Genomic DNA, 16,998 nt, shown 5'->3' on the forward strand with positions numbered 1-16,998 from the left:
GGGGCCTGGACCATAGAAAATGAAGAATGAAAGTGAGCAAGTTGCAAACATCTTTAGAGAAAAAAAAAAGCATTTTTGTTTTATTCCTGAACTCAGAAGGAATGCTTCTACTGTATATCATCAAGTATGAAAATGGCTGTTGGCTGAAGATGGCTATAGATTTTTATCATTTTCAAGAAGTGTCCTTGTAATCTTGGTTTTCAAGGAGTTTTTACTTTAAAAAATGTTTATTCAATTAAAAACCAAAAAAAGATGCATCATATTATATAGTAATTTTAAAAATGATCCTCTAAATTTGGTGTTTAGAGGGTTTCGTCTATTTGTTATTATAAATAATCCTGGCATGAGCAACCCTGTCCGTGAATCCAGTTAGGAAGATCTGCAATGGGGCAATAAGGAGAATTTAACCACAAAAGGAACCAAGGCCCCAAGGTGGAAAGAGGACAGATACCCTAGCAAGGAAACAGAAATCAGTCCTCGGTGGAGCGCCCAGCCTAAGCAACAGGCCTGAGAATGACTGGGGCTTGGGCAGTGGGGCAGGACGGGGTGGGGTGGGGTGGGGAGCTTGATTTGGGGGCAGGAGTAAAGTGGAAGTGAGGAAGGAAACCCCTGAGCAAGTCTGTAAAGTCACGCTGGGAGCTCCAGCGCAAACAGGACTCATTTCCAACGGGTAAATAATACTCCCCCCCTGCGCTGCTTCTGTGTCATCCTGACACACACGCAACAAGGTTGTTGGTAAGGCATTTTAGAAGGTTGAGATTTTAGATCAGTAAATGCTTTACCTCAACTCCAGGTTGTTTTGGGTGTTATATTTCTTCACTAATTCAGGGTGGGAGCTCTCCAGTTTTAGCCACTGGCCCAACCTCTGTTATTGAAGTAGCCAGTGATGCGAGGGTTCCATAAACACGGTGGTGGCTGGAATTGGCTGACATGTAGGATCCCTCCTAGTGTTAGCTAAATGGAAAATTTTGTATTAAATCTGGAGAAAGTTTGGATCATGACTCAAGAGATTATTGACTGTGTCACAGTGTAAATATTTTTAAGGAGGGAAGGGACATAACCAGTCAACAAATCTTTGTTTACCTGACTTGATTTATTACATTAAAACAGAGAAATAGGCTTGAGAACTGTAAACTGGAGGAAGTTTTAAGATGATCTTAGCCTAGAGAGGAAGGAGAATTAAAAGTGTGTTGTAAGCAGAATACCAGGGAAAAAACTTTTTAAAGGGTGGGGAGTGGTTGTGGTAAGTAAATCACAACAGTTATATGTAAAATGAAAAATCCAAAAAAACCAAATGTCCAAAAAACGGATTAATAAGTGCAAACATTTAGTACAACCATGTGAAGATTTTTAATGTAATTATTTTAAATTAAATTTTAATGAATGGGAAATTATATGATGTTATGTTAAAGGGAGAATAGTCAGGCCTGGCGTGCCTCAGTTGGTTAGAGTATCGTCTCCATATGCCAAGGTTTCGGGTTCAATCCCAGGGCAGGTCACATACAAGAGTTAACCAGTGAGTGCATAGATGGATGGAACAATGGGTCAGTGTTTCTCTCTCTCTCTCCCTTCCTGTCTCTCCAAAATCAATAAGTAAAAACTTTTAAAAGGGGACAATAGCCCTGCCGGGCGTGACTCAGTGGTTGAGCATCGACCTAGGATCCTGGAGATCTCGGTTCAATTCCCAGTCAGGGCACAGGCCTGCGCTGTGGGCTTGATCCTCAGTGGGCGCGTGCAGGAGGCAGTCGATCAATGACTCTCTCATCATTGATGTTTCTGTCTCTCTCTCTCCCTCTCCCTTCCTCTCTCTGAAATCAAGAAAGATATTAAAATAATAATAATAAAATAAATAAATAAAAGAGGACAATAAATATAGATACTGTACAATGTGATTTCAAACATGAAAACTAAAACATATGCATAGGAAAAAAGAATAAAAATGTATCAACATGTTATCTATCAGTGGTTGTTTCTGGGAAGTGAATTACAGATGTTTTTTTCTATATTTTTATTTTCCAATTTTTCTACACTACATACATATCACTTTTGACAACTGGGTGGCGGGTGGCTGGGGAAGAAGGTTGGATCTGTCTCCTTCAACCCAGTACTATTAGTAAAATTCTTTTTTTCCTTTTCTTTTTTTAGATCTCTCCATAAACATCCTGGCTGCTTACTATTCAGTGGACAAATTCTAGAAAAATGAAGAACTCTACCAAGGCCAGCATTAAAATGGTTGTCTCTGAGTCAGAGACTTTTCGCCTATGTCATTCATTTACTAACCTGTACCTGTACCTGGATTAATGTTCGTTTTGTTTTTTGATGGATGAACATAGTGATACCCCAGTGAAAAGTTAAGGTTTATAATGTTTACCTTGAAGTGAAGACAATAAATATGCCCTTGTTTTATCATATTTTATATATTTAATAAAATAATCTGAATTAGAAGACCGATGTATTCCAACTGTGACAACTAAAAATAGGTATATTTTCCTTCATTGTTTTCAGGCGCTTGGCAAGCTTTACCAATAGTCTGCCATTACTTTGGATTAATTTATAGGTAGGAATTAATACCAATAATACAAATTATAGACACTTTTTACATTTCTTAAACTGTGAAAAAGCTTGGGTTTCTTCTCTGTTTACAGACATTAGGAGAGAGAGGTTTCTTCTCAATGGAAAAAAACGATTCTTCTTATCCTAAAGTAAAGAAATATGTAAAGAAGTAAGTAAGTTTTTACTCTGCGGAAATGCCCTTCAATCCCAACCCCACTGTAATATAAACTTGATTTGTTCCCAGCAGTCCTTCATTTCCTAGAGTAGAATGTAAAAGCCACAACCGCCTGAGCCAAGGAACTGGGAGAAACAGCTCCTCAGCCCTCCGAGCCCCCCTACTCAGAGTGCGGGGTCCCCACAAGCAGGGCTGGCGCCGGCGGGAGCCCCTTAGAAATGCACAACCTCAGGCCCCAGGCCGGACCCACTGTATCCGGATCTGAATTCTAATCAGAGCCTCATGTGATCTGCGGGCTCATTAAAGCTTGGCCAGCACTGTTGCTTTCACAGGCCACAGAACAAGGCAGTGGACCAAAGAAAATGAACGGAACTTGCTAGGGTGATGAGAGTGAAATCTCCATTTGCAGTCTCTAGCAGAAATGTATTTTAGAACTACAACTGGATGGTCAGAGTCCTGAATTTCAGTTTTAAATGATGCGCAGCAAATGTTGGAAAAGCCACAGCTGCAACGATCGTGTTGTTCATGGGAGAGAGGAAAGAAGCACAAGTGAATAAAAAAGATGAAGAGTGAGCATTGGCTGGACTATCTCAATGAAGTACCCTTTGCAGGAGAAGTTCCTGGAAATACTGTAATCCATGGAAAACCCCTCTTTGAAAGCGTCAGTTCCAAGGCGTATGTAAGATATGTGAAACTTTTCATGGTTCACACACTAAAGTCAATAGGTTTCCTGGGTTTTCCCTCTATTATCTGCATTCTGTTTAATTTAGCAGTCTCACACGTGGTAGAAAACCATATACTTTTGTGGAGGGGGAGGCCTGTGAGTTAGCAGCAAGAACATCTGAACATGTAGTATGTTCATGATTCATTGGTCATTCCTGTAACAAAACGTGGTTGAGCAGTTACTCTACCAAGCTCGGTGCTAAGTTCTAGATACACGGCGGTGAGCGAAAGAGACACAGTTCCTGCCTCATGGAGCTTCTGGTAGTGTATGAATCACTACTGATCAGTTTTTGAAAATTATCTGCAGATTTTGTTCATCCATGGTATTTCTGCGCCTTGCACCTACCTTTTTACATGGACAATGAAAAATGTCTAATTCTTAGTTACAGGTCTGATGCATATAGACCAATCAGTTGTGATTTGTACAGCAGATAGTAGCAGCAGTTCCTATGGCCAAAGCCAGCTGGCAGCCTACTGCTGTGAAGCGAAGGTAGGTAACAGTAACAGTTACATAGGGTGACATGATCGCTGCAAGGGCTTGGCACGGCTGTGGACAGAGGGCTGGGGCTGCTAGGGAGGCAGTGCAGGTGAGCAAGTAACAATGGGCAGGAGCCAGGAACAAGCCTCTCTTAAATTGTATCGATGGAAGTAATGCAAAAAAGGAAACATTTTAAAATCATATGTTCCCAGTTGAGGAACTGGGTAATCTATTTTATGCCTTCAAATGAAGGTAATTTATTCTTCAAACCAGTCTTTTAACGTGGCATTTAGAAAATCATTCACCTTCAAAATAAATTGTGTTACAAGTCTGCTTGAACGATGGATATACCAGCTATAAGTGGGACCTGATGAATTGGATGGAAAGTTGACATCAACAGCCCCCAATGGGCAAGTAATGGGTTGAATCAACCATTATTTCAAGACACTGATATCTTTGTGGATTTTGAGTGTCGTTGCCTCCTGAATTCCTAACCCTGCAATCCCATAGCCCTGGCATTGTGCCTGTTTAATTATCATGACTGGTTCCACCCTTGTTTTCCAGAGACTGGGTTCTCTGCCATGGTGGCTCAGTGATTAAGAGTATTGACTCGGAAGTCAGGTGGGCACAAAGTTTGTCGTTCTGATCCAGCTGCCTCCTAGATATGGGATCTTGGGTAATGCAATGCCTCTACGCCTCAGTTCTCTCACCTGGAAAATGGAGATTAAACATCTCATCTCATGCGATCATGGGCGTTACAGAACTATGGAAGACATCCACTGCCATGCCTGGAACATGGTAAACGGAGGCTACTTTTTACTAAACCCAGGTCTCCATACTGGCTCCTTTCTGCTCCATGAATCTCCTTTAGTAACAAGTGTTTCTGTTTGTTTATATTAACTTGTGTCTTAGTCTCTTAGTGGCTATATTTTCTTTCTACTGAATTCATATTACCGAGGCTGTCTCCCTGGGGACTTTTGTCCTTTGTGGCACATATGCTGATCTCTCACTCTAGTCCAGGTTCAACAGACACCCAGAACTTGGTCACTGTTTGTCTCAAAGAGACAGTAGGGCCTAGTGGTTAAAAGCCACTGGAGCCCTAGCCAGTTTGGCTCAGAGGTAAGAGCGTCAGTCCATGGACTGAAGGGTCCCGGGTTTGATTCGGACCAAGGGCACGTACCTCGGTTGCAGGCTCATCCCCTGCCCTGGTCAGTGTGCATGCAAGAGGCAACCGATCAACATATCTCTCTCGCTCTCTTACCCCCCCTTCCACTCTCTCTAAAAAGCAGTGGAAAAAATATCTTCAGGTGAGGGTCAAAAAAAAAAAAAAAAAAAAGCCACTGGAGACTGGCTGCCTGAGTTCAAATCTTAGCGCTTCCACTTACTAGTTGAGTGACTCTTATAAATTATTCAACCTCTCTGTGCCTCAGTTTCCTCATCTGTGAAATGAATTGTACCTACTTCCTGTGATTATTGTAAAGATGAAAAAGATTAATATATACGAAGGATCTAGAATCCTAAGTGCTATACAGCATTTGCTACTTGAGTAACCCCAAGCTTGGCACTTACCCACTTCTCACTCTGGGGTAACCTCCTAATTGTAGAGCTATCTTTAGGATTCGTATACCCAACTTCATGTCCCTAGACTATCCGGACACTGCTTGTGCTTCCACAAAAGACACCTGCCTTTTCCACATCCTGCCACAAATGTTGCTGGCAGACCCTGGCTGTGACAGTGAGGAAAGAAGAATATTTTGTCCCCAACTCTATGTCCCCGAGGAACAGTACACTGCACCCAGCCGGGGGCCTCTTAGGTAAAATAGGATGAAACCAAGGGCGCCAAGCAATTCTTCCTACTCCCCTCATCTCCCTTTGCCCATTTCCACTGGTGAACGAAGATCATCCATCTGGAAGCAAGATTCCTCCTCACTGAGGCTGGCCGTGTGCTACAAAGTCTCTCACATGCCTATGAAAAGCAAAGGAGTCAGGAGCGTAACAGAGTATGAACTTCTGTTGCATCCCTGGGGTAAACTGGTTAGCGGAACTGTTACTGTTTAAATTCCACAACGAGGCAATGTGGCTAAACTAAAAGTAACCCGAGGGAAGCAAAGCAAAAGAAGACTGAATTTTGATTGAGAACTTGGACTAAAGCAGTTCAGCACCCTCAGGGCCCTGGTGGAGTCAGGGGCGTGGGGACCTTACTTCTCAGGCCTCCGTGCCTCGAGTAGTACTTGGCTTGTGGCAGTAAAGTGTTTCTGCTGGGCAGTGCTGGCTTCAAGGGGAGATTCCTTTTAATGCTCCAAATCCCTTCCAGGGCCACTGTGAATATTTTCAAAAGCGAGATGGTGATATTATTCTCCTTTTAGCACAAAGTATTTTTAAAGCATTTGCTCGGTGATTATTTTTTCAGTCATTTGGGTGGCAGTTTATTTGGTTTGAATAATTAAACCACCCAAGGTTTCTGTTATTTGTTGAATATTTTATTCCAGTTCATTCATTCAATTATTCTGTATGCAATTAAACCTCTACAGTGATTAATTAGATAATTTAATTTGACCCTTAAGAAGTAGATGAAAAGCCAATATGGGAATATAAATAACATAACACAGAAAGATCAAGAATAAATAACAGTTCATATATAGACTTCCTTCAGTCAACCTTGTCTGGTTCTGAATTAATTCCTGGAAGTGCAAATATTTCTAAAAATAATATAACCCAAAGTTACCACATTAATTCATCCAATAGACTCAATAATCTTCTAAAAGCCATAAACTAGATGCTGTTTAATCTCCCCTTCAAAGAAACATAAACTCACTAGAAAACACTATAGCAAAATATTTGGAATGCGAAGTCTGTACATTGGCACAAGGCAGATTATAGGCTTAAATCCTGATACCATTCAATAAGTATTGGGTTAGTAATGATCTTCACTGGGCTTTCCTCCATATCCTAAAGTCAATTAGTTAGTTTTCAGAGTCTTTCAACTCAAATTTGGTGAAAATCTACTGTGTAGAAATCGGTGACCCAAGTCAAGTAAGGCAGTGAATTCAGGTTAGTGCAATAAGTTGTTTTTGCCATTTAGGAAGCTGCAAATTTCGATGACAAGTATTTCCCACAGATCCAAGGTTGCCCACTGGCATCCACACTGACATCGGATCCCTCCCTAAAGGATTTCGTACCTTGTGATGATTAAGGGCAGGGCCTTTAAATCTGGCGGAGATCTGGGTTTCAGTCTCTGCTCCACCGCCTGCCAATTGTATGACTCTGGGCAAGTTATTTAACCCAGCATGTCTCAGTTTTCTCATCTATGAAATGGGGATGATAATATCTACCTTGAAGGATTATTATAGGATTTGGATGAAATGAATAAAATGAGCTTTGCACTTAATAAATAGAAGCTCTTATTAGGAAAGGGGCAGTGATTTTCCTGTGCAAGCATGAACTTGGATTCCACTTCTGGAGGCACAGTTACTGAGCTGGTTCTCCGAGCTGAATGTCAATACTTGCCTCTCCTTCCCTCTCCTGAATAGAGCGCTGAAGCTATCTGTCAAGATTAGTTTCTTCCTTCGTCAAAGACCTTAAAGGAAAACTCCACAGTCTCCTTCTGTCAAGACTTACAAGGTTTAAGCTGTTCCTTATATCTAACCTAAATCTTCCCCCACCATTCAAACCAGATTCCTCCTTTTCCATCCCATCTAGAGATAGAAAAAGGCCGCTCCCCAGCCTCTGGGCAACAGACTCTCAGATTTAGGAGTCCACAAACATTTATTAAATACTCCCTGTGCAAAGCGTCCTGTGATAGACCACAGAAGCAGGGTTAGATTTGTTCTGCACCGTGGGAAGGTCTGGTAAACGGCACGCAGTTTAAAACCGGGAGGCAGGACTATGTAGAACTGGACTAGTCTAATTTAGTTGTGGTCTTTCGGAGGCAATCACAGGCACAGCTGGAAGTTTACAACTTTAATAGGATAAGTACCTGAAATGTAAATGCAGATGCTCAGAAATGCATGGGGGGGGGACCCTAAAATGATAATATAGTTGTGCATAAGTATTTACTGCACTCAAGGTTAGAGGCTGCTGGAAAAAATAGCACTACTTTGATCTGATGTGATGTTTGGGTGAGTAAGTTAGGAAAGACCGCATCTTCAACTGGGGAAAACGGGGCGTCTGGAAAGAAGTGCGAATGTCCCCTGAAGCAGCTGCTTCTTCAAGGAGAAATCCAGCTCCCTCAGCTCGGCCTGCCCACTCCAGGAGGAAGGGGGACAGAGGGGAGAGGGCCACGGAGACCTGTGTCGGCAGCTGAACCCCAAAGGGGAAAGGGGAGCAGGCACAAGAGAGGAGCGGAGACAAAGGCATTAAGCCCTTTCTCGAAGCTCAGAATCTTCTAGACATTCTTCTTGTTTCTCCCCCTCTCATGTCCCCAGCCCTTTCTACTCAGAGACCTTTAGAGGTGTGTTTTTTTTTAAATCTTCACTGGAGGATGTGTCTATTGATTTGAGACAGAGAGGGAGGGAGAGAGAGAGAGGGAGAGAGAGAGATCAATCAGTTGCATCCAACATGTGCCCGGACCGCAAATCGAACCCACAACCCAGGTACATGCCCTGACTGGGAATTGAACCCGTAACCTTTTGGTGTACAGGACGGTGCTCCAGCCAATTGAGCCACACGGCCAGGGCCTAGGTGTGTTTTTATTCTGAATTTTAAACTTCCTAAACCATGCCTTTATGCTGGAAAGTGTAGCCAGTGGGGCCTGGCCTGGCCTTTCAGGACAGGTAAGCTTGCCCTTTAAAAATGTTTGTGTTTCCCTTCGGCTGTCTCTGGACAAGTGCATGAACATCAGAGCTTGAAAAGCCAGTTTAGAGCCGTATGGCCTAGGCCTCTGTTGTGTAAATGTGCTCAGATCCTACCAGAGGAAGAAAAACGTAAGTGATTTAAATTTATGTTTGCTGGCTTCTAGGCTCTGTAATTATCTTGACATGCCTTTGGTGTCTAGTAAATTCCCTGCATATTGTAGGTATACAAAACATTTTTGTTGAATGAATTAGTGAATAACAAACATATCCACTCTCACTGAGCAACATTTTACATTTTCTGAGTTGGTACTAAACATGATAAATAAACCAGACTCGAAATTAAGTTTCCGTGTACTAAGGCACATAGAGACACAAATGAATGGATTTGGCAGGACACTACTGAAAGTCACTGGGAAAGGAAATGTCGCAGAAGAGAAAAGTAGTAAGCTTCATTAATCAAATTTATCACGACTACTAAAGTTCTGCAGCTCTTAGCCAGGAAAATCCAAAAGCCCTTGCAATGAGAAAACATTAAATTAGAACATTCGTTTACTTCTGCAAAGTCCTCAGTAGAAGTTCTTAGAAATCATTTTAAGATAAATCATTCCACGATGCATGCCTCACAAGCTTACCTCTTCTTTTAAAAAAGTTGTGAGAGGGAAATCTCTAGGGAATCACTAAGAATATGTGAATGATGATGTTTGCTAAATTCTTATTTATCCAGAAAGTTCCATAAGTTGCCCCAAATTCCATTTTCATCCAACAGGAGATCTGATCAGAAAACTGCATTTTTTTTTAAATGTGTTTTTATTGATTTTTTAAAAAATCTTTTTTTATTTTAATCCTCACTCAAGGATATTTTTTCCATTGCTTTTCAAAGAGAGTGGAAGGGGTAAGAGGAGAGAGAGAGAAATATCTATGTGAGAGAGACACATCTATTGGTTGCCTCCCACATGCACCCGGGCCAGGGATTGAACCTGCAACTGAGGTATGTGCCCTTGACTGAAATTGAACCCAAGACCCTTCAGTCCTAGGGCCACCACTCTAACCACTGACATAAACTGACTAGGGCTTTTTAAACTGATTTTTTGGAGAGAGAGGAAGGGAGAGGGAGAGAGAGAGAGAAACATTGATTTGAGAGAGAAACATCGATCGGCTAGCTGACAACCTCCAACCAACCAGTGACCTCTTGGTGCATGGCTAGAGAGATCAGTCTTGGAGTACAATATGGCTAGATATGTATGACCACCCAAGGAGTGAGTGTAGACAGAGAAAAGGGCCTGTGACCGAATTCTTCAAAGTTTAGAACAAAAATTCTCCGAAGTGGTAGAAGCAAAACTAGGAAAATGGAGGATGGGGACCTGGAGGCTAAGTTGAGAAAGTGTTTTAACAGGGAAGGAGTAAACAACTGTCAAATGCTATAGAGAAGTTGAATTTGATGAGTATGTAGATTGTATCTGACCTTCAGGATTATTAGATTTGACCTTCAAGAGGAAAGACATTAGCAAACTGGAAAAGAACAGCTTCCCTGGATTCATGGAAGCAAAAGCCTAATGGGAATGGGTGAAGGAACAAAGGATAAGTAAAGAAGTGGAGACCAGGGGTCAAGTGTACTAACTCTTTTTTTTTTTTTACATATATTTTTATTGATTTCAGAGAGAGAGGAAGGGAGAGGGAGGGAGAGTTGAAACATCAATGATGAGAGAGTTGTCATTGATGGGCTGCCTCCTGCACGCCCCCGACTGGGGATCAAGCCCACAACCCGGGCATGTGCCCTGACTGGGAATCGAACCTCAATCTCCTGGATCCTAGGCCGATGCTCAACCGCTGAGCCACGCCTGGCTGGGCAAGTGTACTAACTCTTAACATGTATAGGAGCCACACAATGCCTAAAAGTTTTATACAAAATTCTGGGTGTAGGTTACAAGCTGTGTTTTCCAGGAAGAGAAGCCATGTCTTTCTTCATGTACTTAAAGGCTGTGTCTCTGTAACCCTGCACTAGAAGGTCCAGTGGTTGGCCCAGAGCTGCCAACACTCAGGCTAAGCTGGAAGAGCGTGGCACCTTCTCTAGGTGCTAGTTCCCTGTTGTGGCCGAAGACATGAGGCTTCCAGCCATTTAAAAAAGAAGAAAAAAAAATTAGCAGTTCCTGTTTTCCATAAGTAGAATCCCTTTAAAACTTAACCTTAAAGAATCTAGTCTCAGCTTTGAAAGTTTTCTAGGCTAAAATAGCACCTCTGTGCGACCTCTAGTGGATGTTATAAAAATGAGCCCCCCAATTGCAGCCCAAGCATTCTGTTTTATATGAACATATTTGAAGACTGCTTAAAGAAATCAATTTTTATAAACCAAATGATCTTTCCTATTCACTTAGCCTGTCTTATAATCAAATGTATACAGTGAGAATAGTACAAAATCCAAGTAGTATATACATTATAAATTTGTATAAATGAAAGTAAATCCCAAATATAATAGTATAGACTTAAAAATGTTTTGTTTTGTTTTTACCACCAGGGAAATGGTACATGTATTCTGGGTTTCAGAGACACAGTTCAGTGGTCAATCCCCATGCATTCATAGAGTTCAAACTAGTCTTTAAACTCTCCTTCCAGATACCACATGAACAAAATTGCCCATTTTGGTCTCTCCTTCTGTAAGAATCGTGTGATACAGAAGGCCTGAAAAGGAGTTTCTCTGGCTGGTTTTGCAATATAAAGAGGGAAAATATGTCACGGAGTCTGAAACGATGCACCTCGGGACCTGCAGCGTCTGCTTTTAGGGAATATTTAGAGAATTTGGGCCTTATCTGCTGGCTGTCCAACAATCCTCCTCAGAAAATGTCAAGTTCTCTGAGTTAGAAGTCATGTTTTCAATTCTTTTATTTCTTCCAGCAGTGCTGGTACCCAATAGAATTGCAATAAAAACCTGATGATTTGAAGAGCATGAAGTATGCACCTAGTAATCATTGAGAAAGAACCGTGAAAATGAGGGGCTCCAGCAGTTTCAAAATAACATCTGTGAGAAATTCTGAGGATTTTAGGGCATGTCTTTTCCCAAACGAACCATCAGTGAAAGCTATCAATAGTGTATATAATTCATACACTCCGTGTATGTGCAATAAAATCCTTGGATGCATTGGCTTATTTAATGACTTAGATTCTTCTGGGCCAGTGATTTGCAAAGTGGGGCCTCTGGACCTGCAGCATCATCACCTGGGAACTTGATAGAAATGTAAATTCTTGAACCCCACCCCAGACCTACAGCCAGTTCCCAGCAATACACTTTTAATAGGCTCCTAGGTAATTCTAATGAAATCTAAACTCTGGGAACCACTGTTATTGGTCATAACTATATTGATAAAGATTGAAGATGTTATTGTGCTGTTCAGGCAGTTGGGGGGAAAAACCCACTTGTCATTAAATAGAAATAACTTTTAAAATGTGGGACAGCAATATAGACACTGATACCTAGCTTATTTTTTCTAAATATAACAGCTTGTTTGGATATAGGAAAATAATTATACAATTAGCTCAATAATTTCCCCAAAGACCCGTTTTTCTTTTGATAGTTATGGCTTTGCAATAAATAACCATTGTGCCATCAAATAGGCAATTTCATACCCATTTCACAAATACACTTCATTTGTCACTGAGATTACCTGCAGGTGGATTTTTAATGCGGCATTCATCTCTCTTAATATAAAGTTCTTCTTCCAGTACTTCCTTAATTCTCTTATGTGGCTCACAATATAAAAATGTCTTCCCTATAAAAACATTAACAAAATTGGTTATGCATCATAAATTCTTCCCATCCTTCTAGCCATTACACCTACAGGAATAACTATTTTTAACAAGACGTAACCTACACAAATGCAGATGATTTACCCTGCAGACTCTGTTTTGGGAAGATGTCTTTCATTCTAGCTTCTGGTTCTTTTGGGATTTCACACTTTTATAAAATTCCTGAACTGTTGGGTAGTTTAAGATACCTTTTTTGGGTATTATGAAGAAATATATGGAATTTCCTTCATTAGCTTCAAGAAAACTTTCATTTATTCAATAAATTCTTTGAACCACTTATGGACTTATGACTGTCCCGGCCTCTAAAGCTGGCCTGATGGGACATCACTGCAATAGTGAGGAACTCTATTATTTGTCCTAAGTACCTTAGCTGTATTTTTTTTGCTCTGTGCTATCTGACCCCGTCTGTCTGTCCGATCTCTCCTCTTGGCCTTTCTCTCTTTTTCCCTGACCTCCAACATGGCCCTCCTGCCCATTCCCACATTCTACTTTTTCTGCCTAAGCTGCCTTTCTCCTAATTTTTTGCCTGGGTAAGTTCTACTCACATTTTAGGTGTAGCCTTAAATTTCAGTTCTTTAGGAAAACCTTCCCTGACTCCACGATCTCTACATTACCCTGGTTACTTCTCCTCCTAGCACTCTCCCCTTTGCTTTCATTTCACTTATTGCAATTTACATATGGTTTCCTTCACTTTATATACAATTACTTGTGTAACTGTTAGTTTAATACACCTCTTCTTTACCAGACCATAAATACCCTAAGGGCAGGGATGTCTGTTCAGCGAGCAGAGTCCTAGACCAGAGCTTGGCATAATAATAGATGTTCAGCAAATGTGTGTTCAAACAGAACCAAGCATTATCAAATTAGATAGAGCTCAAGACTATTCTATGTGCATATCTAACAATGCAGCCTTGTAAATGTCAGGGAACCAGTAGTTCTAGTCTCGGTACTCAAAAGCTCAATCCAAAGAACCGTGGGAAATCTAAACAACCAAATACTTCAGCTATTCAAGATTTGACTTTAAACTCACAAAGATACGGCAGGTGCCTCAACTTTTCCAGACTAACCAATAAAGAACACAAGTGGATAAATCTGGCTTATGTGCAGACTGGGCCAAATGGGGTGAGAGACCTGCTGCTTCTGGCAGTGGTCCTGGGTCACTCCCGGTCATGAATCCCACACACACCCTTAGACACGGACAAAGTAGAGATACTTTCTGCGTCTCATTCTTGTTTCCCCAAGGTTGGGAGTCATATGAATGAGAGATGGGATCAGCATTACTCCAGCTTAACTTTGGTTTAAACTTTTTTGGTTAAAGCTTTGGCAGAAAAGCTTTTAAGAAATGTAGCTGAGAAGGAAGGAAAGCCTCAAACAGGTCAGGTAGAGAGGAAGAGACTACCTGTCATAAGTTCAAGTCTCTTGACAAATTTCGTCCCTGCTCCTGTGAGAATTTATGGAGGAAACCACTAAAAGTTTTGAGGAACTGTGAAAAATGAGACAGTAGAAAAGAGCTAGTATAGGCAAATATTCTCTGCCCCCCCTCCCAAAATAAAGAAGGAAGGAAGGAAGGAAGGAAGGAAGGAAGGAAGGAAGGAAGGAAGGAAGGAAGGAGAGAAAGAAGGGAGAGGGAGGGAGAGAAAAATAAAAAAACTATCAGGAGCTTAATGTTGATCTTCCCCAACATTTTGAATGAGTTGGTCAACAGATTGATTGTGCGTACAGCGAGAAGCTGTGATTACTGTGTTAAGGACTGCTGAAAACAATATTATTCCAGACTAAGGTGTTTTCTTTTGTTAGGAGCTAACAGCAATTGTTACAATTTATTGAATGCTACCATGCCATAAGCATCTTATATATACTATTTCTCTTTCTCACAATCACCCTATGGGTATGTATAATTATCCCTACTTTATAGGTGAAAGAGTAACTCCCAGAAGTCACGAAACTCATCAAAAAATGAAAAGCCTTGCCCATCTGACTCTTCCAAACCCAAATTACTAAACAAGCCAGATTAGAGAGATGTAGATTAGACAGATGTAGTCACAATGTATCTGCGTTTCAGCAAGGCATTTGATAAAGTGAATTTGTAGGGGACAGAATGCTTGTGCCAATGATGCTGATTGATAGGTCAGGGGCTTCTAGAGACTCGTCTTGGAATTGTTGAGATCACCATCTAATTTGCTAACTTGCCAGCAAACTCACCAAATGTGAGAATGGTGCAAACTTGGTGAATGGCACACTCAGGACTCAAAGGGCTACTTCTATACCTGGAATGAAGTGCTGAAGTCCATAGGATGGTATTGGTGGGGATAAATATAACAACTTTTATTTAGGATCTAACAAATGGGGTGCATAGTATAGGATAGTAAAGGCTTAGTTCAAGTATTTTCAAATGAACAAAGTGGGGAAGAGAAAGTATGGATGTCACAGACTGCATTTGTTAAATGTGTTAATAATACAAAGTGTTGGCCAAAACAGCTAATGTAATTTTGGATCCATTTAATAGAGGTATAATGTTCAGATCAAAAGAGGTTATAGTCCCACCACACTATTCTTGTCTGATCATACCTAGAATACTGGATTCAGTCATTTAATAAACTGGAGAACATTGGAAGAAGTCAGCCATCATGGTGAATGGCTACAAATTATTTTAAAGGGAACACTGAAGTCTATGAAAGATTTGGTGGGTGCTCAGATTAACCTTTATATAATTCAAGGATGAAATTATGTAATTTCAAAGGGAAAGGACCACATTTTATTTGTGTAAATTTGAGAGCAGATCTGTGATTAGGGAGTTGAAGCTGTAGAAAGACTGACGACCTTTCCAAAAAATAGACTGAAGACTTTCCAAAACCACTTGAAAACTGAATGAGTACTTTGTAGGGGTGTGAACAGCCTGTCTCTACTTAGGCTGAGGCCCTAAAAGGAAGTTTTCAGGGAGGCTGAGGAAGAAACTCTATATGCCCAGATCCTGACTTTGTGAGCCCCAGAAAGTTTAGACTCCTGCCTCAATTCATTACTCACTTCCCTGCAACTTGCCCAATGCCTGGCGCGCCACAGTGAGGACTCAATATTTGTTGAATTGATGAGTGAATGATTGGTTCTATCTTTTATACCGACAGCCACAGGAATAAAGAACCTTTAAATTCTAGCAACATCTTTAATGAGAAAATTTCCAGATAGAATTTTGTCAAAATAAGGAATTACTTAAATATATTCAATACTTTAATATACTGAATTTAGTTGCCCTAAGGTTTCTGCATGCTGTTGATAATAAAAAGAGAAATGATGTATCATAATTGGTCACATTGGGTTGGATGCTGAGGGAAGAGGCCCTTTCACCAGGAGGCAGAGGTTTTGTGGTTTCTTGATGAGGCCTTGCAGGAGGATGGGGTGTGATCCCCTGGGGCGGGAGAGCTGAGCCTCTTCAGCCCAACCATCCCTCCTGGGCCTAGAGGGAGCAGCAGGAACAGAGACAGGTCTCTAGAGAAGCAACAAGGAGATGCTAGCAGAAGCACTGGAAACCACTGGGGTTCCTCTTTGGCTTATTATTTTCACCATCATCATTCCTTAGCACCTAGTGAAAACCTGTGGGGCGCCAGGGACTGTGAAATATCTGTAAATTCACAGATACGGGTACACTATATGGATAAGCACTGCGAGCTCGGACTCAAGTTACGACAATGTTGGTTGCGACTGTGGACAAGAACTTCCTTTACTTACTTGAAAACCATCAGCGCGTTTGGCAGGGCAGGGAGCCTGTAACTGTGAGAGCCTGAAAGGATTAGGTGATACTTTATGGACTGAAAGTCCGAGAGAGGAGCGTTTAAGCCTTTGGAGTATTTCTCCAGCACTGACTGAGTGACTGTGGCCCAGTCACTTCCTTTCTTCTAGTCTAGACCTCAGCTTTCTGGGCTGGGAAATGAGGAATTGGCAAAAATGACCTCCATGTTCCCATGTAAAAAAAAAAAATTATATATTTTATTATATATTTTAAATTTATATTATATATAACATTTTAATAATTTTATGTTTTTATATAATTATACGTATACTTCCCCCTCCCCCAGTCCCCCCGGCACTGTGCTACCAGCTCGCAGGAGGCTGCCCGGGGAAGCGGGCTGCGCGCTTCTGCCGCGGGGCCCTCGCCTCTCCCTCCGCCAAAGCGGCGGCTCTACCCCTCCCTCCAGAGCCTTCCCGGCTTCGGCCGGTCCCACTCCCGTCTCCCCCAGTTCCCCTCTCACCGGTTCTCCACACCGCGCGTCCCTCTGCGCAGGGGCCCGGGCTGCAGGGGGCGTCGCGCTGCTCGCAGGACTCCCGGAGGCCGCCGGCGCCGGGCCCCCCGCGCGCCCCGCACCCCGGCGCCGCCGTCCGTCCAGGCTGCTCGTCCGCGCCGCCCGCCGCGGGCGCGGCGCCCGCGGTCACCACCATCGCCTTCTCCGCCCTCCGGCCCCGCGAGTCTCGGCCGCCGGCTTTCT

The 16,998-nt window shown here is 42.0% G+C and overlaps 1 protein-coding gene across 1 annotated transcript; it reads right to left on the reverse strand.

The window, feature by feature from the left end:
- Positions 1–2,144: 2,144 nt before the first annotated feature.
- On the reverse strand, positions 2,145–16,951 carry LOC308564971 (uncharacterized protein C11orf97 homolog; the record flags this gene model as incomplete). Its single annotated transcript, XM_081153689.1, has 4 exons — positions 2,145–2,697; positions 6,132–6,248; positions 12,379–12,483; positions 16,765–16,951. The coding sequence occupies 4 exons, from the start codon at positions 16,949–16,951 to the stop codon at positions 2,693–2,695; spliced, it is 414 nt and encodes a 137-aa protein (XP_081009815.1). The 3' UTR covers positions 2,145–2,692.
- Between the last annotated feature and the right edge of the window lie 47 nt (positions 16,952–16,998).

Source organism: Miniopterus schreibersii (assembly GCF_964146895.1).
Source record: "Miniopterus schreibersii genome assembly, chromosome: 12".
NCBI classification, from domain to species: Eukaryota; Metazoa; Chordata; class Mammalia; order Chiroptera; family Miniopteridae; genus Miniopterus; species Miniopterus schreibersii.